The sequence below is a fragment of the Cydia fagiglandana genome, chromosome Z (genome assembly GCF_963556715.1).
Source record: "Cydia fagiglandana chromosome Z, ilCydFagi1.1, whole genome shotgun sequence".
In the NCBI taxonomy this organism is placed as follows: domain Eukaryota; kingdom Metazoa; phylum Arthropoda; class Insecta; order Lepidoptera; family Tortricidae; genus Cydia; species Cydia fagiglandana.
In genome coordinates, this window is record NC_085959.1 from 22,215,170 (window position 1) to 22,237,406 (window position 22,237).

Consider the following 22,237-nt stretch of genomic DNA (forward strand, 5'->3'; position numbering starts at 1 on the left):
TTTTATTTCGCACATACATGTGATAAGTATATTCAGCAGATGGGTATTTTCCAGCGACAGACGTGTTCAGAGTTGTTTGTGACGAGACGGCAGCCGTTTACAAAGTAATAATGCACATAAATACATTCGATACAATTGCGAAAGTACTTTGTTTGACTAGGCTTCAGCGGCAACCAACGTATCTACATTATCGGCAGCTATAATATGGGTGAGTGGATCGTGGCAGCACTGGCGTCTTTGTCCAGTAACTTTCGGGCGCAACTATGATGTAAGAGCAGGATCTACTATTTATATTCGGAATTATTTCGAATTACGAGAACTCAAAAATTTAATGTATACTTAGCTATCGCCTACCTAGGTTACGTGTGGCATGATTTTTTTTCTAGAATATATTACGGTTGGGCAAGTTATAGGAAGACTGCATTACATGCCAACTATGAGAACTGGATAAAGTATCATAAATCTGTTATGAAAGAAACAACGAAAAATTAAAGTTTTAAAATTTTATTAAAAAAATTAAATAGTATGTGCTAAGAAAATGTACCCAACTAGCATACTGTTACAAATGAAATGATAAAATTTAATTGAAGGGTGTATTTTTTTTTTCGCGAGGTAAAATATATAAAAGTATACTTAGATTAATAAAAAGAACTAGTCATCTATTAAATTTAAAAAATGTATTAATTTGCCAGTTGGGTATTCTCATAATTTAAAAGGTCAATTAAGAACGTCATTGCGATCTCCACTAAAATCAAGAAATAAAAAACAAAAAACGTCAACAAAAACAGTGGAATTCTTACGAAGATTTATTGCGGTTAACCGCTGCGCTCGACAAACACAATCGTTTGACACAATATACCAGTACACAGCCATTAGCGTTATCCTCTATTGGTATATGGCCAAACAAAAAACTGACTTTACGGTGTAGTATTTTTTTATGGAGATTAATTAAATGGCATATTTTATGGTAAATTTTGTATCTATTGCAGTGCAGCATTGTTGCGTTAAAGGGATCAAAGGGAGCAAAAATAAAAACATCGTAAGGAAACCAGTAATGCCAATAAGTCCTAGTTTCTCCTCTGGGTTGGAAGGTCAATGGCACTTTCGTAGAAACGAGTGCCTACGCCAATTCTTGGGACTATGAGCCAAGCACAAGGAACCCAGGCTACATGAGCCGGCCATAATGAATAACAGTTAAACTAACCTGAATGGAGCATCTCTCTAAAAATTGTCTTTAGCAATAAGTTTAACCTTTAATTCAACTACTAACCTTTGATTCAACTACGCTGCACCGATAAAGTTACGAAATGTACGATGTCTGTAAATACCTTATTACAAGGCTCTATTTGTGACTTGTACTTTTAAGTGCAACTTGTCGAGCGCAGCGTCAGCAACAGAAGCTCAGCTTCTTCGGGCTGCCCATCTTACACAATTTAAATACTTAACGTATAATTATCATTATATCTATAACCTTGTGCTGCAATATGTCATATGAACAAGCCACATTGCCTGAGAATCATTTCTTAGCTTTCCTGTAATACAATATGCCTGCTTAAATCTATAGAGGTAGTAAAATAATCAACATTAGACTAAACAGTCTTTAACACTTAATCACGTAGGTACATTTTAGCTTAATTATGACGAAATTAATACGATCGAAGTTAATTTTGATTAATACAAATTGAGATAATCAACTCCAATTATTATAGTCTATGTGCGGCGTTGATTCGATATTAATTATAATGTTTGCATAATTTTGTTGAACATTTCAATTTGTTTCATTTAGTCGCCCAACTCGTATTAGGTACGTAAGTTTTACGGTTTGTTATATTTTGATCGAAATTTGTACTATGGATTCTAGTATCAGTCTCAGGTGATTCGAGTTAAGCATTAAAAAAACGTTATAAATTTAATTACCTCTGTATATTAAAACAATTTTGCCCATTATTCTGCATAATATCTGACGCTGGGCGAAGTCCCCGATAAATCAACTTGTGAAAAACATGTTCCAATAAAGTGTATCAGAACAAGTCGTTACTTTTATTGTTAATTACGGTTAACTAATATGCCTCCTGTGTTATTCGGTAACAGTTAAAATCAACTTTAAAAAATAAAATAAGTAAAACAATCATCGCTGGTAATTAAAATCGAGGTCGGTTTGGTGTCCGCAAAATATCCATGTACCTGGTAGGCAGTGTGGGTCTGTAGGCGGGCGGTGGTGGCTAGTTCCGTCCGGCGTCGTAGCCGGGCATGACGGCGCGCAGCGCGGCCGTGAGCTGCGCGTTGTGCGCCGGCTCCGCACCCAGCTCCGCGCGGCAGCACGGGCACGTGCGCGCTCCCGTCGACTTGAAAGCTAACTTCAGGCATGCCTGAAAAAAACAATTTGACTCCTAAACTCGGAACCTAACTAAGCTTGGTATTACACGGCGAGAAAACAAACGAAATCGCATCACATGTATGGCTTCTCCGCTCAATGACTTTTCAAAATTTCATACAATCCTAAAGAAATAGGTATCTAATGAAAGCTGATAATTATTATAACCTATCCAAATACACTTACAATTTCATTTGTTTCAGATTTCACGACTGAGTAATGCCTGTTTTCTAACCCCCTTATTCATAAACGCGCTACAAGACTCAATTAGCTAATCGTTTGTCTTTATCTGTCTATTTGACTTCATGTATTTGTAAGAAAGGGATAAAACATAATTGAGTTAAATCAGACCCGTAAAGTTTTATAAATAAGGGGGTAAGAATAGACTAAAAACGATTCGAATTTTTTTAGTAATTAATATATGTAGTTTCTCTCCAACTTATCAAAAAATGAATTATAATGTACATAACGACAAGGTGTGTGTTACTGACCCCGCAGAAGTTATGCAGGCAGGGCGTGGTGACGGCGCCGGCCGCCACCTCCTGGCAGATGATGCACAGGAACATCTGGCCCACGTACTCCACGAACTCCTGTTACACAACACACCACTTCTTATCACTCTACTCCAGCGATCGGCAACCTGCGGCCCGCGGGCCGCATGCGGCTCGTGTACCTGTCACTTGCGGCTCGAGTGCGGCCTTGGCTATTTTGTACGTAATAGTGACAAACGACAATGTCTCATAAAATCATAAATAATAAGAAAGTACGGCCCGCGTCACCTCCGTTAACACTATGTGGCCCTTGGCTGCTAAAAGGTTGCCGACCTCTGCTCTACTCTATGCTGAACGGCTGCGTACGATTCTATAGGGTTGTTGACACGTGTTGAATTTTATAACTAAATATAGTTAAATAGATTGACTATTAGCAATTTATCACAATAAGACCTGTTGCAGCAGTTTCTAATTTAAGTTCTTTTTATAAATAACGAAACGCAATATTTCACCGCCAAAATCGTAATTTCTATGACATGGTGACGTCACGATATATTGCCATTTTGCTAGGAGCTTCGTCAGTAAAATATACGGGACATGTACAGTCAGCAGCAGAAGTTGCTAAGCGGGCGAGGTGTTCAAAATGATCTTGACGCGGCTTTATTGTCAAGAGAATAAGAGCGCGTCAAGGTAATTTTGAACACCTCGCCCGCTTAGCAACTTCTGCTGCAGACTGTATGTATGTATGCAAGGTACGCACTTTTTTCCCGCGCGTCTCGGCCACCATCAGGCACTCGCTCCACAGCTTGGCGTTGAGCTCGTCGGCCGCGATCACCTGCCGCTCCTCCTCGCTCAGCCCTCTCTCGGTCTTCACTGGCGGACTCGCTTCACTCGCGGCCGCTTTTTTCGTCGGAGATGTGAATTTTAATACTGAAATAAACGGTAAGATTTATTAGGCTCTAATCTAAAAGGAATGCCAACAATGAAATGTAGAGAAATATAGAGAGCTGCGAATAATCGTGATCATTTAGTTTAAAGTCAACGAAAAAAGACAATATTTCATATTACATACACAGAAATGGAAGTTATTAATGTTGTAGTATAAAACATTCGTACAAAATCTGTAGGACTTGTAACATATCATACACTAAATAAAAAGTGACCAAGTCCACCGACTTGACCACTTGTTGTGAACTTAATCACTTTTTCTTTGGTGTATGATACATATTTCAGTTTATATAATATCATCTATTGTACTTAAGAATATACGACTATAAAGGGTTCAATTATTTACTTTTATTCTTTTGAACTGGGCTCTTTTTCTTTTGCGCCGGAGTATTATTCTTGCGTCGCTTCGGAGGCGCCTCGTCCTCCTCGGAGGAGCTGGACATCTCGCGGATGGCACGTTTCTTCCCTGCTTTTTGCGCTTTGGCATTCTTAGCATTTTTTGCTTTCAGTGCCAGCTTCAGTGCTTCAGCCTCTAAGTAGCCCTCGGGGTACTAGAATTTAAACGTAAATGTATTAGTTAAGGTAACATTAACTTTTATTTTTTAAATATAGGGTTTTTTTAATGTAGACAAAGACAGAAGAGCATCACAAGAGTTACATTTATGTTATTTTGCTTACGAATTAACCCTTTGACCGCCAGACGTTCATAAGCGCGCTGTTAGTGTATGTAATATGGCCTTCATACATTCCGATAAGGTTTATGATGGTACATACTGTAGACGTAGCGTTAAAAACATGTTGCTCTTTTATAACGAGCGTTACGAGATGTAACGTACAGCATTTTGCAATATTGCTAGGACCTATTATGATAAGAATTCGTTTATAATCTGGCCATGCACTGTTGCAGCTGAGTGTACAAACAGTCTGTTAACACTTTGACTACCGAGAACCCGCCTGGTAGGCACTCGTAATGTTTGCTCAGATGCCGTGCAACCCGCCCAGCGGGTTGTTTTGTACGCAGATATAGACGACCGGTTTCTGGGGTAGTGCGCCGTTTTTTGCCCGGTTGAACTCAACCCGGGTGTTGAAAAAGATGATCTTCAGCTTAGTGAATGAATTGAGGTATTTTTGCTTCGATAGTTGAGGGACATTTGTGAATACAAGGTATAGTGGAAAGTGAAAAGTGGTTGACAGTCAGTCGGAATAGTGGAGTATACTGACGATGGCCGGGTACTTCTTGGCGCCGGGCGCCCAGGGCGCGGGCTCGGGGTCGTCGCGGCGCAGCAGGTACTTCCACACGCGGAACCCGGCCAGCCCCCGCTCCGGGTAGTACTTCACAACCTTGTAGATGCCATCGTATCTAAAATACAAATGTTGAATTTTTACATAATATGTATGAAATCGTCATCCTTTGCTTGTGAATCACGTGCGAGTGGGACTTTGTAAAAATCGCCTAAATCGCATTGATGTCCAATTGTCTATGAACCGACCGCCACACAGTATTATGGAAATGTTGTTTAACCTTTTGGACGCCAATGACCGATATATCCGCACCGCAGGTCCAACGCCAAAGACGGCTTAATCGGTCACAGCAACATAGACCTACGTGCATATGCTATATACGTGCAGTTCAATTTCAGTTTTGACACTTCGGTGACGTGGCGTCCGAATAACAGCTTTTGTGTTTGACACAGCGTCGAAAAGGTAAAATTTCTCCCCTCTGTACAAGTCCCCGGAACTCGTCCTGTCATGGAAGCAACTGCGGCCTACCTGATGCCCTCCTTGGGCGCGAACTTGGGGAAGTGCTTGAGCATCTTGTAGGAGCGCACGACGCGCACGGGCTTGCCGGCGCGCCACGCGTCGCCCGCGTCGCCGCCCTCCTCGGACACCTTAGCCACCGCGCAGTTGCGAGCCAGCGCTCTGTACAATACGGAAAAACACCCTTTATTTCTAACCCGTCATCAGATGCCGATTTGATGATAATGGGTATAGTTTGGAGTTATTTGTCAGTGGAGCATAAGCACAGAAAATCATACTTTATTTTATTCCTGACAAAACTTATTAACTTTTTGACTATGGAAACTCAAAAAAGAGTAATAATTAACTGCAAATACGTTAAACTAAAAAACAAAACAGAATTAAAAACCTCTCTGTGGTTTACAGTGGACGGGAATATGTGTGAGCGTAATATAAAGCGAGGCAGTTTTTGCAGTGAACGCTGAGGAAATAGCGCGTCAAACCGCCTCCAACGCAAACACAACGCTCGTGTTGTGAAAGTAGTGTAAATAACGAACTTGTTCTCGCGCGTGAGGGTCTGGTCGCAGGACTGGCCGGCGGTGCGCTTGTTGCCGGACAGGTCGCGGCCACCGCTGCCCGTGTACGTGAACTCGTCGCCGTGGTCCACGTCGTCCTCGTACCCGCCTGCACAATCACACACGTCTCTTTGTCATTTTTAAGTCGTATAGTTATAGTGCTCTTAGGTACCTCGTCGTGCAGTATCGACTATAAAAAAACAATTAGGTATATTTTTATTAATTAATAACAGTGAGACGCCTCATTCTGCTCTCGTATGTTTCTTTTCTCTTAACTAATGTATTATTAATTATACAGGATATTGGCTCTTGGAGACCCTATACATCTCTAAGGATAACTTGATAAACTATAATCTTATAGTTCTGACACCTAGAGACTTTTACACCTCTAAATAGAGATTTTATTTTTTGTGTGTTTTGTATCTGTATTTTGTATGTAATTCGACCTTAAGAGACCATATACATCTCTTAGTAATTGTAATACGTTAGATTGAATTGTTAGTTTTATTTATAAAATTGTTGATGTTATTATTTTTGCTTTTATGTAAATTCAATGTTGACATGTAAAAGTGCCCTTGTGGCCTATTTGCTGAATAAATGTTGATGTTTGATTATTCGTGATATTATCTGTTAGCAACCATCAATAAGGACTACGTAAATCGCAACAGAATAGCTCGCTCCACAATCTGATGATATTACCGCGACGGATCACGAAACTCGCGACATGGCCTGCTTCCAAAATCGGCAATATGAATAAGACGCTGTTTGATAATTTGTGAACATGGACCAGGCTTTATGTTAAGGGGCTGTCAACACCCGATATTTGTTCCTGAGTTATTGGTGTGTTCTATCATATTTATATATCATATCATAAATAACATTATCTAAGTAGGCATCTACCCACAACATAAGCCTTTTCGACAATTTGTGTAAGAATAGTCCTATAATATTTATTTATTATTTACTTTAACTTTGGCTGAAATATATTACAAATATTTTGTTTGAAACTACTACATGGCAAAAATTATTCTAAAATGTGAGAACACAGGCACGTTAGTATGAGTTGTTGTTGTTGCTTTGTATGACGGAGACAAAGTATGGGAGTTGGGTAGGAGCGGTACCTGAGAGCACGATGCTGTAGGCGCCCTCCTCGTCGCGGCCGTGGATGCCCGACACGGGCGGCCGGTGCACGCCCGACTCCGACAGCTGAAACCACATTACTATTGGGTACTTTCCTCTACTTAAAATAAATTATTTCACACCGTGCACGAAATAAAGCACCAGATCATGATATTCATGATTAGAAAAACATAGCAGTTATTTTTAAACACAATTTCTATTTAATAAATCGGATGGAAGTATGAAAAGTACGTGATTTGACTGTGACGTCGCTACACACGTTTTCATATAAATTCCATATTAGCAAATCGTTTTGACAGTTCTAAAATAGAAGCTGATTTGACTAGTAGGAAAGTAGGCAATTACAGCATGTATAATTTTGTAACGAACATACTGGACGTTCGTGTCCTTCTCTCACTCTCACCGAGCGTAAGCGTGAGCGAAACGTGACATACCTGTATCCGGAACCTCCAGCACATGCCGACTTCGATGCCGGGAATGGGTCCAAAGTGATTGGCAGGCATGGAGCAAGTTTTGGTCTTTCCTAAAACGAAACAACCATCACTGGTGTGTAACATTAAAAACACAGTGGAGGATCAAGATTTAATTGGTTATTTTATACTGGTATTTTCATAAAGGTATATTCAGTCTATACTGCATCTCTGTTTCGCCCTGTGGTTGACTGGTAGAGAATGCCTTAAGTATTAAAGTCCGCCATTTGCACTTATTTCTATCGAGCAATAAAATTTAAATAAGTTAAAATTAAATAATCGATACTAAATACTAAACCAGAAGTACTTTATACTTGAGCAACACTTATTCATATTCATATTCATTTATTCATAAAATTACAAACTTTACATGTCAAAAGGGTTATTCATTAATTAGGTCCATTTCAATTAAATTACAATTCATTAAAATAAAATAAAACAATATAAAAATAATCAATACAATTCAAATAAATAAAATATTAAATTAAGTAACGATTAAATCATAATTATTATATTCTGACATGTCATAAAATGCATTTCTAGTTAGCCATTTTTTTAATTCGGAGTAGAATGTCAGGTCATTTTCAATATTTTTAATGGTGTCGGGTAGTTTATTATAGATACCTGGCCCTGCAACGGATACCGTTTTGTTGGATTTAGCAAGTCAACAACATGTCGAGTCCAACATATTGTTGTGTTTTTGTGTAATACGTGCACTTTTGAATATTTTTATTGGAAATTGGTGTATGTTACTTCTAATATATTTAACTATGTAAAATAGGTATTGTGACGTGAGTGTCATTATATTGCAATTTATGAAGAGTTGCCTAGCGGGGGTTCCGTGTGGAGCGTATGATATAATCCGTACTGCACGTTTTTGTAAAATGAATACACGCTGCCATTCCGCAGCTGTGCCCCAGAATTCTAGACCGTAACACATCACCGAATGGAATAACGAGAAGTAGCTAGTCCTTAGCTGCTGGTGGGGCAAGATTCGGGCCAATCTGCTCAATGCGAAACATGCACCAGACAACTTGCCACACACAACATCTATATGCACTGCTTGCGTTCCTTAGGCACTGGTCCCACCGCGAGCTAGTAAGCTGTGTGCTATCGGCTATAAACACGAACAAAAGATAAGCACTCCCGTGTAAACAAAAGAGACACGGCGATATTTATAGCTCACCGCTGGGCGAGTAACTATAAATATCGCCGTGTCTCTTTTATTTACACGGGAGTGCTTATCTTTTGTTCGTGTTTATAGCCGATAGCTCATAGCTTACTAGCTCGCGGTGGGACCAGTGCCTTAGGCTACTGCAATGCTTATCTTATCAAGACATCTTGCGTGCTACAAGTGCATCTAGTTTAGTCGATACTTTCAGATTTTAAAATTACCCTGCTTTCCAGTTATTCAAATGCATGTCATAGGAGTAAAAAAAAACTGGTGTCCTACCGACACACGCCATGCCGCGGCCCCAGTCCCTGGTGGTGGTGGAGGCGGGCGCCTTCTTGCGCTGCTTGCTGGCGCCGGGCGCCACCACCGCGCTGGCGTCGCGCTTGCATTCCGGGCAGTACCAGTCGTCCTCCGGCAGCTCCGTCAGCGGCGGCTCCAGGCAGATCATGTGGAAGCCCTTGTTGCACTCGTCGCATAGCACTATCTGCAATGCGGAAATCAATACAATATCACCACACTGATCGTGTCTTTACTTGTATGACAGATGAGTATAAGTATGACAGGTGAGTAGTCTGTGGACGTCCTGCCACTGTATACAAATAAATAAATATAAAGAATTATCCATGATTCATGATCATCAAATTTTGCTGACATCACGATTTGACCTGCTTTATAAATATCATTCTAACTATATTACGTAAAATACTTACTTTATCAGGAAATTCTTTTCCTGAACACAGGAAACATCCGCAATCCTTACAACGCGCATTTTCATTATCGCGGCATGTCAAGCAGTTCAGAGGCATTGAACCTGAAAATTTAGTTATGATGTAGACCAGCGGTCGGTAACATGCTGCCCGCGGGCCGCAAGCGGCTCGTGAACCTGTCACTTGCGGCCCGAGTGCCGCCTTGGCTGTTTTGTATGTAATAGTGACAAACGACAATGTCTCATAAAGTCATAAATATTAACAAAGTACGGCCCGCGTCACCTCCGTTAACTACTATGTGGCCCTTGGCTGCTAAAAGGTTGCCGACCACTGATGTAGACTAAGGAAGACATAGACATAACCAAAAATGTGACTAAAATATAAACTGAAATAAATGTCATATACTAAGAAAAAGTGACCAAGGCCTCCACTACACTACAAAATACACTGAGTCGAACAAATCACACTTGGACACTCGCAGAAATTTAATAACCTCCTAAGGCCCAAGGTCCTACCTATAGTACCAAATTTAACATATTCAATTGGAACAGCATTGCATTTCTGTTGTTTCGTTAAATTTTCAAACAATTAAAAATGAACTCTATTCCCTGCACTATAGGTTCAAATTTCAGTGGCAAATTTTGGGTTATTCATTTGTATAGCTGGGCCTTAGAAGGATAATATTACTTACGTTTGTCAGGTTGAGTTATCATCATCTGGTTGTACTGGTCAGTTCTCTCGGCGAGCGGCACGATGTCTTCAATGGCGAAGATTTTGTCGTGCACACGGGCTCTAGTGTCATTCTGCGGTACTGCTTCGGGGCCCAGGTACAGTGTACCCATGAGCTCATGAGTAAGACGCAGTTTCTTTATTTCTTCTACTTTAAAGTCATACCTACAAACCAGTTGTCTTTGCCACTTAAAATACATTTATAGCTGGTCAAGCAAATCTTGTCAGTAAATAAAAGGCGCGAAATTTAAATTTTCTATGGGACGATAACCCTTTACACCTACATTTTTCAAATTTACCGCCTTTTTCTATTGACAAGATCGGCTTGACCAGCATAATATTAAATTAAGAAAGATAAAATAATTACATTGATATAAAATTAGCATCAGAGTTATTTATAAAATCAATAACATACCAATATCCTTTTTCTAATGGGCTCTCTGGGTTATGGTTTATCATAACTGTTTGTCCTACTTTCAGATCTTTAATATCTATGGCCGTTCTTGCTCTTGGTCTTATCTCCTTCAATTTACAATAGTGGAATGTGTCAGAATCACTGTAATTGAAAAAAAAATTAATTAATATTAACATTTATGGTTTCATAATAGAGTTAACATGTTCTACTTGTAAAATAAATTATTGAATTTTGAATATTAACTATTGAATTCTGTCCAATTTTAATGTATTATTTCTGTAGCTTAGGTGAAAGAGGTATAAGTCTCATGGGAAGTCGTATGGAACTTGTACCCTGGTTCCCCACAGTTACACAATACTTTACTGCCATCGAATTTGGGCTCACTAGAAACATCTGCTTAAGTCATTTTGATATACATCTTATGGACAGGGTTTTTTTTTTGTCAGAGGTGGAGGTAATCCTCATCAGACACTGCCGGCCCGGTATCCTGCAGCATGCCCGACTCGGCTGCGAGGTGGAGGGAATCTTCATTGGATACTGCCGGCCCGGTATTCAGCAGCATACTCAACTCGGCTGTGTTGGGGGTACATTTTGGTACTTACTCGTCATCCAGCTGCACTTTGTACAACAAGTGCCCGCTGGTGGGCAGATCCTTTGGACTCTTAGGCTTCACTACTTTCTCAATAGATTTCTTCTTTGGCGTTTTTGTGAAATAATCAGCAATACCTTTCTTTTTTGGTTTTGCAGAGTTACTATTAGCAGTCTCACTTGGTGGCTTGTTTTCTGAGTCGCTTGGAGGCTTGTTCTCTGAATCACTTTCTTCCCCTGCACTTTCTTTAGTGGTGGTAGTGTTGGTAATGGCTGGCGCTGGAGCGGGCGCATCAGGATCCTGCACTATCCTCACTATTTTACCTTCAAACCAGGCACCTTGTTCACGATCTTTCATGTCAATTAAATCTCCAATTTGATATATTATGCTTTCAGCATCTTAAAAAAATAAAACATTCTTAAAATGTGACATCTAGCTTTCTTTGGGCATATTCTGCTCAAAGTAAAATATTTCATGAATTGAATATTCTAGTATCTTTAACTAAAAATACTACATCTAGTATTTTATCTATCCTAAAAAAAAAGCAAGGGATAAAAAATAATTTTCATCACACTTGGTACAGAAAGATCTTATTTCAATTTAACACAAAAATATTTTATAATAGCTATACAGGGTGATTCATGAGACGTGAGCAGGACTAATCCTGCACATTCAGTAACTAATAATTGATCGATCACCGTCGTATTTAGGCGAACAACAACAGTTTTTCCTATTTTTTAACTTTTTAGTGAGGGTTAGTTTAATTCTCTACAATCATGGTCACCCTACAAGACCTAATCACTGAACATAAAAACTTTTTAACCGTAATGACAGCGTTATGATTACGAAGAAAATAACTGTCAAACTTGAGTGAGATACGAGTTTTCAAAAGTAACCAGACCTTGATGACAGTGATGACATAGTGATGACATTAAATTTGACACAGAGTATCGGTAGTTTAGTGTTGTAATTTTAGGGTGACCATGCATGTCGTAAATAAATTAATAACTTTTTTTTTCAACTTGACTAGAAAATTAACGTTTATCTCACTAATACTGATACGAAACAGTTGCTTATAATTTACGAAATGCGCAGTGTTAGTCCTGCTCACGTCTCCTGAATCATCCTGTATAAGATAAAATTAAACATAAATACTACTTGTACAAGCCAGGGCCATTTCAAATTATCAAGTTAGTGAGATACTTTGTTGTGGGGTATATATGCTTGAAAAAACACAAACACACAATTATTATCTAAAGAGTCCTAACTAACATCATACACAGGATTCAATAAAACAGTAAAAGGGCTCAGAACAACCATAACAAAACAGAAATTTATTATTAATCAGTTCAATACAGTACTACAACATAATGTACCACAAGCCACAAAACTAACAGCTTAACGAAAAGAGATATTGTCTCTACATATATGTAGAACAAGTATTCTTAGTTTATTACAACAATTTGTTTTCAACAATGTAAAGAGAACATAATTTTGTTCTCATCTATTATTAAAACTTACTAAATACTAACAACATGATTCATACCTATATAATTCCTCTCTTTGGTCTTGATGTCTTCTTTAGATTCAGTTTTGGGTTCAGCCTCTTTTTTGACCTCGGCAGTTGCCTCGGGTTGTGAGCACACCATGAGTTGTATGACATCATTAAGTTTAATGTTGTAATCATGGAATGTGTATCCATCATCCAGCTGTAATATTAGTTTATTTTTAATATGTGTATAGTTAATTTAGTCCCAAGGACCTAAATTTACCAGCCATATAACAACCTGTAGGTTTTAAATTCAGAATCGAATTTGTTATCATTTCAGACTCAATAGAGTCCATAGAAATCAGAGAGCTAAGGCCTACTTGCACCATCCCACTTACACGGGATTAAGCAGTTAAATCTTTAACCGTGTCAAATTGTACCGGTAACCATGGTAACTCCAGGTTTAACCGGTCAACCCCGGGTTAGTGGAATGGTGCAAGTGGGCCTAATATAACTAAATACAAGGAACGAAAACATGAGATTACTGTAGATACCAATTAGTAACGTATGTCACTAATTGGTATCTACTAAATTGGTGTGGTCTTTCGCTAGGGCCACATAAACAAGTATCTAGACTGCCCCCATGTATATTTGCGGCATAATGTTCGTGGCTGGGTTGCGGACAGGGAGTGTAATGTAAGAGGCGTTGGCCATGGGCCCTGTTTCATTTTGGCAAAGACGCCATTGAATTTAATTTCGCCATAGCAGATCAATGAGTGTAAGATTTCTTATTCCATATCTCCAAGCCAACAATAGACTTTTCACAATTCAATGGTTTTCTCAAAGTTAGAAAAGCAACAAAACATACAAAAAAGAGTCGCATATCATGCATATCGTTACGAGACATGTTATTTTTGTAACAAAATTGAACCAAGATGAATATTTGAAGAATACATACCAATTTGCCGCCGTATAACAGCCGTTGAGATTTTGGGTCTATGTTAAACGTATCATTTATGATATGTCGAAATTGTTCTATTTTAGTTAGTTTCGAGTTAACCGCGACCACGGTGTCGGGTTTGCCAAATATTCTTACACGTACGTGCATTATTTAAATAAAGCCAAACAGCAATGAAAAGTAGTAATCATTGAAATGGCGCGAAATTGTGTGTAATAACAGCAGTCGCGAGACTCAACGGCAGCGACAAACGTCAAATGACTTTTTTTTTATGATCTACTTGTTTGGCGTGGTTTGGCGGTTCAGGCGCGGTTTTTATGATAGTGTTGCCACCTATGTTTCATTTAACACAATGAATATACTCTGTCAAGCCATTTCCGTCAGTAGAAAAGGCCGGAAAATTTAAAAAATGAAGGCGCATGGTAGGCGTGAAGTGTTATAACCGTAACGCACGCAGTGCAAGTGTTATTTATACGCCATAATTTCATAGAAATTTTACATTTAAAATAATACTTGCACTGCGTGGGCTATCAAAATCATTGCAGACCGATTGCAGACTTTTCTTGGTCTAACTCTCTTAGTTTCCTACCCCTGCCGTAACAGACTACCGCACGACACCCCGACGTTAATGCGCGACGTTTGGATCAAGTTTGGACATACGAGGTTTGCACTCATTGTTCTTTCATTAGCAGTATACCTAAAAAAATTAAACTCGCAACCAATTCATTTAATTATAAGCACTATTACAGAAAGATTACTTTATAGGACGATAAGGATTTAGATAAAGTCTGTCTATTGGTCTAGTTATAGCCATTTCCGTCAGTATAAAAAAACGAAATTTAAAAAAGTAGGTGCGAAGGGTTTTGTTCTCATAGATATAGATCAAAGATGGTCAAGCAAATCTTGTCAGTAGAAAAAGGCGCGAAATTTTAATTTTCTGAGACAATACCCCTGCGCAGCTACATTTTTCAAATTTGCCGCCTTTTTCTACTGATCTGCTTGACCAACTATAATTTGGCGCTTTTCCACTGAAAAAGTTGTCTTGCCGGCTATATCTTCTAACTCCTTAAGCCCCCATTCACACTCCTACCTTGTAGTCCGCCTCGCAGGACTACGGCGTAGGATTATAGCTCACACACCATCCTACGCTGTAGATCGCCTTGCAGGACTACGGAGCAAACGTCATACGTCAATCACGGTAGGCCGCAACGTAGGACGACAACCCACACACAATCCTACGCGGCGGACTACAACGGTGGGCGGGGCTCGTAGGATCCGTAGGACCCAAGAGGCATCCTACTTGGGTGTTGTAGGACGGCACGTAGTCCGCAACCTCCATACACAATCCTACCCAACGAGGCGGACTACACGGTAGAAGTGTGAATGGGGGGCTTTAATCCTCTTCGTCCTCTTCTATTATGACTGTAGAGTCTGTGCGGAAAGAGAAGAGTCGTGGCAGAAACGGGAACTAACATTTTAAATTTTATATGGCAATCAAACCTTTGACACCTGTCTTGTAAAAATAAACAAACTTCTGTCAATGTATATTTTTATTAACAAAAACCGCATGTTTTATGTATAAAATATTTTCAAAACACGATTAAACCGTACATAAAACCACAAGGAAAATTATATTTAACATTGTTCGGTTTTGTCAGCGGGAAGAAAACGGCTAAAAGCCGACTATCGACTTACAAAAAGTCGCGGAACGTGTTTCCGCTATTCGCGGGTATTGATGTTGTATTTAATATTAAATAATTACCTATTTAATAAGCTCCCTAAGTAACTTGTCTCCGGTACATAATCGGTAAGTATATTCATTCAAAATATATTAATTTTCATAAATATGCAGGTCATTCATGATCTTTAAAATAACTGACAAATAGTCTTGATACTTGTCATTTTATGCATATATTATATGTAATTTATTTTTCAGGATTCTGTAAAAGTACCTACGGTATCGGAATAAAAGACCGCTAAGTAGGTGATATGCAAGAATTCGTAATCTACGTGCCGGATTCAAGCACATCCAGTTCAGATGAAGATAGTTCTATGAGTGTCCCCGGTTGTTCTGAAGCTAGCTCAAACATAAGAATATTTTAATTCAGACTTCGATTACAAAGAATAAAACTTTTTCAAATAAAATATTTCTTTATTTGTAAGTTCGTTTACTAGGTTCTGAATAAAACTTTTTCTAATAAAATATTTCTTTATTTGTAGGTTCTGTTAGTTACGAAATTATATTTCATATTTAGCAGTGACTTTTCGGCGAAGTAAAATATCGTGAGATGAGAGAACCGGACTTATCCCAATAAGGCCTACCTACTTATGCACTATTTTTATTCATAGGTATTATTTATTATTAATAATGTACACATATATTACAAGTCAAGTTTACCAATAAGGCCTAGTTTACCCTCTGGGTTGGAAGGTCAGATGGCAGTCGCTTTCGTAAAACTAGTGCCTACGTCAAATCATGGGATTAGTTGTCAAGCAGACCCCAGGCGCCCATGAGCCGTTGCAGAATGCCGGGATAACGCGAGGAAGAAGAAGACATTAAAATACAAGTCAATTTTACAATGGGAAATATATCCCAGATAAAATTACAGTTCTATTGCCCAATTTCTACACGATCTACCAGGTTTTAATAACTGTTGAACTGCACTTATTAGGCAGTACATAAATCTTGTTTGGTACTAAAATTACAGTTGTATTGGGCAGATTCTTAACTAGTTTTAGCAGTTTTGTCAATCGCACTGTCACTTTTTAGAATCTGAGACATAAAAACAAGTGTGTTTTAAAAAGAAAACTAGTGCCTGTGCTAAATCAGAGGATTGAGTTGACGAGCCGACAGCACCACCCGCTCCATTTAGTAAGCCGTGGTAAAAAACCGGAACAAAAGGGATTCAAGTATCATGACCTTTAGTGTCGTACTATAATCACGTGACCAGTGTTGTCAGCATAGCAAAAACCATAAAATAGCACTGGCGCGCCCTCAAATCCCACGACTCTTCTCTTTCCGCACAGACTCTATAAGTCTGTCAAGCCATTTCCGCCAGTAGAAAGAAAGCGGCATATTTAAAAATTTTACTATGCGCGAAGGGTAGGTACTCTAATCGTCCCATAGAACTACGTACTTATAAGTTACCTATAGGTAGTTAATGGCTGCACCTGCCTATCATTCCTTCGATCCCAAAATTAAACTTTGTATGAAGAATGTAAGAATAAACTATACTGGGTCAAGCAAATCTTGTCAGTAGCAAACGGCGGCAAATTTGAAAAATCGCGGGTTAGCAACACTGTGTTCGAATAATTCGAAAATCGCGTGTCATCTGTGTTTTATCTGTGGAATGTGGATCGCGAATGACAGCCATCATCTTGTTTGTTTACAAATGGTTTACAATGTTTACATTCTGAATCGATTCTATTTCAAGAGATATTTCTGCTGTGTCACCATTAAATACCAATATATTAAATAAGACTGTGCTTAATTAAATCTAAGGTGCCTACAATGCCTACAGTGCCAACTGAGAAATCTAATAAAATATGAAAATCCAGTATGACATCTACCTGCTGAAGCAATGATTTTATTCATACATTCTTGTTTAACGGCATAGTCCACTTACAATTTTATTTTGAGATCTTCAAATTAGTTAATCATTTTTATCAACATCACACACCGCTTTTAAATTGTCCGTCCATACCTATTAATAACAATTTCAAACATTTTCAATAGAGAATCCGCGAGTGACAATTTGAATTGACGTACGTGACAAGGCGCGCTCAGCGGAAAAAAAAGTTTTGGTTCGATGTACATTGTACATTGCTGCTTTTCTTAGCGCAATACTACTCTTTGAGTGTTGCCCTTCTTTAGTTTGCTTTACATTGCTACTGACAAGATTTGCTTGACGCACATAAGCATTGTCATTTGACCCTATCGAGGCCAGGGACGAAGTAGTGTCATTCGCATTAACTAAGTAAGTTATTATTTATTATAATAAGTATAGTACAAGTAGGTGTACATATTTACCTACCAACACTTTGAGTCGGTATTTCTATTTAAATATTTCGTAGTAGTCCTAGGTAGGTATAGGTATATGTTTTATCTAGCGCGTTAGGTGAGTAATCTATTACTGCGTCAATTAAATGTTAAAAAAAAACTAAAACTGTGGTACTAATTGGAGAAATTGATTACTCTCGTTATTATTTTAACAATTGGCTTTTGTTCGTGTTTGCTTAGAGCAGAAATGCACGCGTTGGGATTTTATTTTATTTTCCTCGCTTTTTGGATTCAGAATGTATTTAGTGGTTTGCCATCGCTGGTAAATATAACTTAGTAGTTACCTAAATAGATATTATTAAAGTTGTAAATGAATAAAAGTTACTTTCTAATAAAAAAAAGAAAAAAAACTTAATATTTGTGTATTTATAGTTTGAGCCTATAAAATGAAGGTTGATTTATAGCACCCGATCCTGGTGGCGCGCGCTTCCTCCGACTGGATGCCGAGTAGGGTCAACTCACTCTACTCAGATGTCGGGGCATGGAGTGGGAAATTCGTAAGTTCGTTAACTTCGTTTGAAGGGAACCGCTTTCGTTTGAAGGCGGCGGTTTCTTGTGTACAGGGTCCGCAATACGGTAAGCCCAAAGGCGAGATTCCGCCAGTGTTCGGCACTGACTGTGCTGCATAAGCATATTCGGTACAAAAATGTTTGTGCCGCGCACTGGTGGAACCCGCCTTTAAAGGTGAGTTACAAGTGGCGCGCGGATTGTCAAAGTAAATTTATGTAGTCAAAGTGAATTTAGTGCCATATTTCGACAAATGTTTAAAAATTTTAGAACGCCACCCGACTTTGATCCTTATTCTTTCACAGATATATGATATGAGTTAAATTTGTTAAATAACAAAAAGTGTCGCCATCTACTCGAGACTAGGCCAAAGGTATGGCGCCATCGCTCGAAAAGATGGAACCATACCTTCGGCCTAGTCTAGTCTTCTGATCAAAAGTATTTTCTGTTTATAGTTATGTACATGAGATACTTTATAGGTACTTTGTACGGACCCTCGAGTGAGCGAGTTTTTTAAACGAACTCGCACTTTGATTGGTTTTTTTTTATTGAAACAAATAACAAAATGCGTCTACATTGATCTTTTGTCTACAGAGACCGGTTATGGACGAAATAGAATCCGATGAAGCATTACGTTTCTTCCAGTTCCTCAATTATTTAGATGGGAGCAGTTTTGGAATAGGTAAACTTTTACGTGTTTTAATTTCAATAAAAGCGCATTATACTTAGCTTAAGGCTTCGTCACACAGGCGCGTTTTCCGGGAGGGGCGTGAGCGGGGCGCGCCGCTTTTAACGCTCACGCCCCGCCAGGAAAGCGCGCCTGTGTGACGGAACCTTTACACTCATAGTACCTAAATGGGTTTACTAACTTATATTTTGATGGATGGGCATTGGGCAGGTCCGATCGACGAGTTCGTATCGGCCATGCAGCGGCTGTCCGATTACATGAAGCAGCAGAACAGCCGCGAGACGCAGGCGCGCGGCATGCGCGAGCTCGAGGCGATCAACGGCGAAAAAGGCAATTACCAACTCTCCTATTTACTCACACACGTTCCCATTCCCAAGGTTCCCATTAAAAAAAAAGACTGATCCCCCTGTGCTGTCGCGTAAGTGACGGAAATGGTTTTTTAAGTTACTTACGAGAAGCATTAAGTTTTTCCAGGCCCATTAGAAATTTAAGGTAGGTACAGATGTAAGCATAAAGGATGGATAGAATGGTTAGGGCCCGGGACGTGGCTTCTAACACTTCTTTTATTATGACAGGTGATCGGTGATCACGTATTGCTTTCATAGAAAACTGAAGAGTGGGGCGCCCCGGACCCGTTAAATTGTAGCGCGAGTTAAGATTTATTTTGGACTCTATATGTGCCTACTAATTAAATAATCGTAATTTTCACGATTAGTGCCAGAGTCATTATATAATATTTTACCGCAATTAAGTTATTAACTAATTTTCTGAAGGAAATACCATCAAGACGGTACTGGAGGTGAGCACAGTGATCATGCGCAAAAAGCGCAAGTTCTTTTGCACCGGCGAGGTCAAGGAGCCCATCGTCAACAACAAAATTATTTGCAAGGTAATAATAACGTGTCGTGCAATAGTTCACGACTTTAAATAACTTATTTCTGATTCTTATGAACGGGTAAATAATTCAGCAGAATTCATAGTAATGTACACCGTAAAAAATCGTAAGAATGCGTTAATAACTCTAATTACCTACTTGTACAAGTCGAGTTTCATTAAAAAGCTAAATAGTTCTTAATCAACGTAGCTCAAGGATCAAAGTAACACCAGTTTACAAAGAAAGAAGAAAGAAAAGAAAATACATTTATTCACGTCATCATAGTTTACGCTACAGGATATATAGACACAAATCTTGCTGTCATTAAATACTAATATGTACAATAAATAAAAATATTTAGGACAGAATCCTGCTGCCAATAGCTGGGACTTCGTGCCGGGATGCCATCATGTACTGGCACCCCGACCTGACCGAGGAGCACTACTGCGTGGGCGCGCTGGAGGCGCAGAGCCCCGTGCACATCCTCGACTCGGAAGGTAATACACATAAACAAGTGCAACAGTCGGCGCTCGTATTGGACTAACGAACCGCGCAGATTCTTTTACTTAGCACTAAAGAAAATGGCGTCTGAAACATTTGTCGTCCGGAGTTATTAAGGCTGCCACTGTCCAGACGCACGGCCCTTGCACATTCTTGGTCACCCATTGTACATTCAGCAGTAAAAACAGCCTGGATTCGTACTTGACTTACTTGACTTAAGATCCTATGTCCCCTAGATGGGGCAGAGGGCGTCCACAGTGACTCTCCATGTAGATCGGTCTTGAGCTTCTCGCTTCATTTCGCTCCAAGACTTCCCGATCTTCTTCGCTTCGTCTAACACCGTACGCCGCCAGGTTTGTTTGGGAAGGCCACGCTTTCTCCTTCCTTGGGGGTTCCAATCTAAGGCCTGTTTAGGTATATGGTCGGGCCCCCTCCGGAGTGTGTCTGTGTGTCCAATCCAGTTCCACTTACGGCGCTTGATCTGCTGGTCGATCGGGATTTCGTGGCAACGTTCTCGGAGGTTCTCACTCGAGATGGTCTCGGGCCAGTAAATACCGAGAATTCGACGAAGACATCGGTTAACGAAGACTTGAAGCTGGTTGGAAATGCCCTTTGATTCGGATTCGTACTAGGGACACACTAATACCCGGCACACACTCCTGTACAGCCCCTGAACATTTAGATAGGTATTAATTCTGGTACTAATAGCCCGCAGAGTTCGTACCGAACATTCGCTCTGGAAAGACTCTATGTCTGTGCTGTGAACTGTGCACAGCCTTGAACAACACTCCTGGTAAATCCTCTATTGTACCTCCAACCAATCAGGGTTTCCCGCGAACTATTATACTCGTGGGTATAACCTTAAGTTAACTTAGTCACCTGTGTACGGTAAGAACATGAAATCCCGTAAAACCACGTAAACACTTGCAAACACATATATTCAATACTAACCCTGTTTAATTAGGTACGTGGTACGTAAGTTTTGCAGGTTCTCATTGCATCAACGTAGGTATTTCTTTTTCAGGTATAGCGCAAATAGCGCAATCGGATAGTCAATAAAACCTATAAATAAATAAATATTATAGTGCAATTTTACACAGATCGACCTAAGTCCCACAGCAAGCTCAATAAGGCTTGTGTTGTGGGTATCAGACGAAGATAGGTACCTATATACATATTTAAATACTTATATACATAGAAAACATCCATAACTCAAAAAATATTTGTGGTGATAACAGAAGTAAATGCCCTTACTAGGATTCGAACTCGGGACCTCCAGTTTCGTAGGCAGGGTCACTAGGTACCGACTAACTAGGCTAAGAGGCTGTTAAACCTATCCTAATTCTTGGGAACCTACTTATGTATTTACTTAATGAATTTTACTGATGTAAATATTTGCCGGTTTTTGCAATTGATTAGAAAAGTATAGCGCATAGTTGGTGTCACAGATATTTTTGAAAATTATAAATTAGGTAATTTTATTTAGGAGTGGATCTGTACACTACGTCATATTACAGTCATCGTCATCACGGTTATTTTATATGTATAAGCCAATAATTTTCCTGCAGGTGATATGTTCTGCAAAGGAGATGACTATTCCAAGAGAGAATATTTGCTCGCGTGCGATTTCTACGAGGACCAGGAGGCCCCGGTGGCGGACCTCATGCAGTACTACCCGGACCCCGACCCTGAAATCAATCCCAAATTGTTTTGGCCCAGTAACAAATGATTTCATCATAAAGATGTATATATAAGTAACTGTTTTGTTTTTATCTTTGATTTCTTGAAATGAAACTAACAATAAGTGTATC

General features: G+C 39.3%; 2 protein-coding genes across 2 annotated transcripts; one reads left to right on the forward strand and one right to left on the reverse strand.

The window, feature by feature from the left end:
• Positions 1 to 488: 488 nt before the first annotated feature.
• LOC134678071 (E3 ubiquitin-protein ligase UHRF1-like) lies at positions 489 to 14,024 on the reverse strand. Its single transcript, XM_063536513.1, has 16 exons — positions 13,797 to 14,024; positions 12,896 to 13,058; positions 11,363 to 11,747; positions 10,761 to 10,901; positions 10,308 to 10,510; positions 9,620 to 9,720; positions 9,189 to 9,393; positions 7,700 to 7,788; positions 7,247 to 7,331; positions 6,108 to 6,234; positions 5,584 to 5,733; positions 5,035 to 5,173; positions 4,160 to 4,364; positions 3,626 to 3,795; positions 2,866 to 2,964; positions 489 to 2,369 (listed from the first exon to the last, which is right to left on the reverse strand). The coding sequence occupies exons 1-16, from the start codon at positions 13,944 to 13,946 to the stop codon at positions 2,223 to 2,225; spliced, it is 2,559 nt and encodes an 852-aa protein (XP_063392583.1). The 5' UTR covers positions 13,947 to 14,024; the 3' UTR covers positions 489 to 2,222.
• A 3,935-nt stretch (positions 14,025 to 17,959) lies between these two features.
• On the forward strand, positions 17,960 to 22,180 carry LOC134678220 (uncharacterized). Its single transcript, XM_063536690.1, has 7 exons — positions 17,960 to 18,118; positions 18,261 to 18,353; positions 18,958 to 19,045; positions 19,262 to 19,381; positions 19,825 to 19,940; positions 20,287 to 20,422; positions 21,995 to 22,180. The coding sequence occupies exons 1-7, from the start codon at positions 18,044 to 18,046 to the stop codon at positions 22,153 to 22,155; spliced, it is 789 nt and encodes a 262-aa protein (XP_063392760.1). The 5' UTR covers positions 17,960 to 18,043; the 3' UTR covers positions 22,156 to 22,180.
• Positions 22,181 to 22,237: the final 57 nt, after the last annotated feature.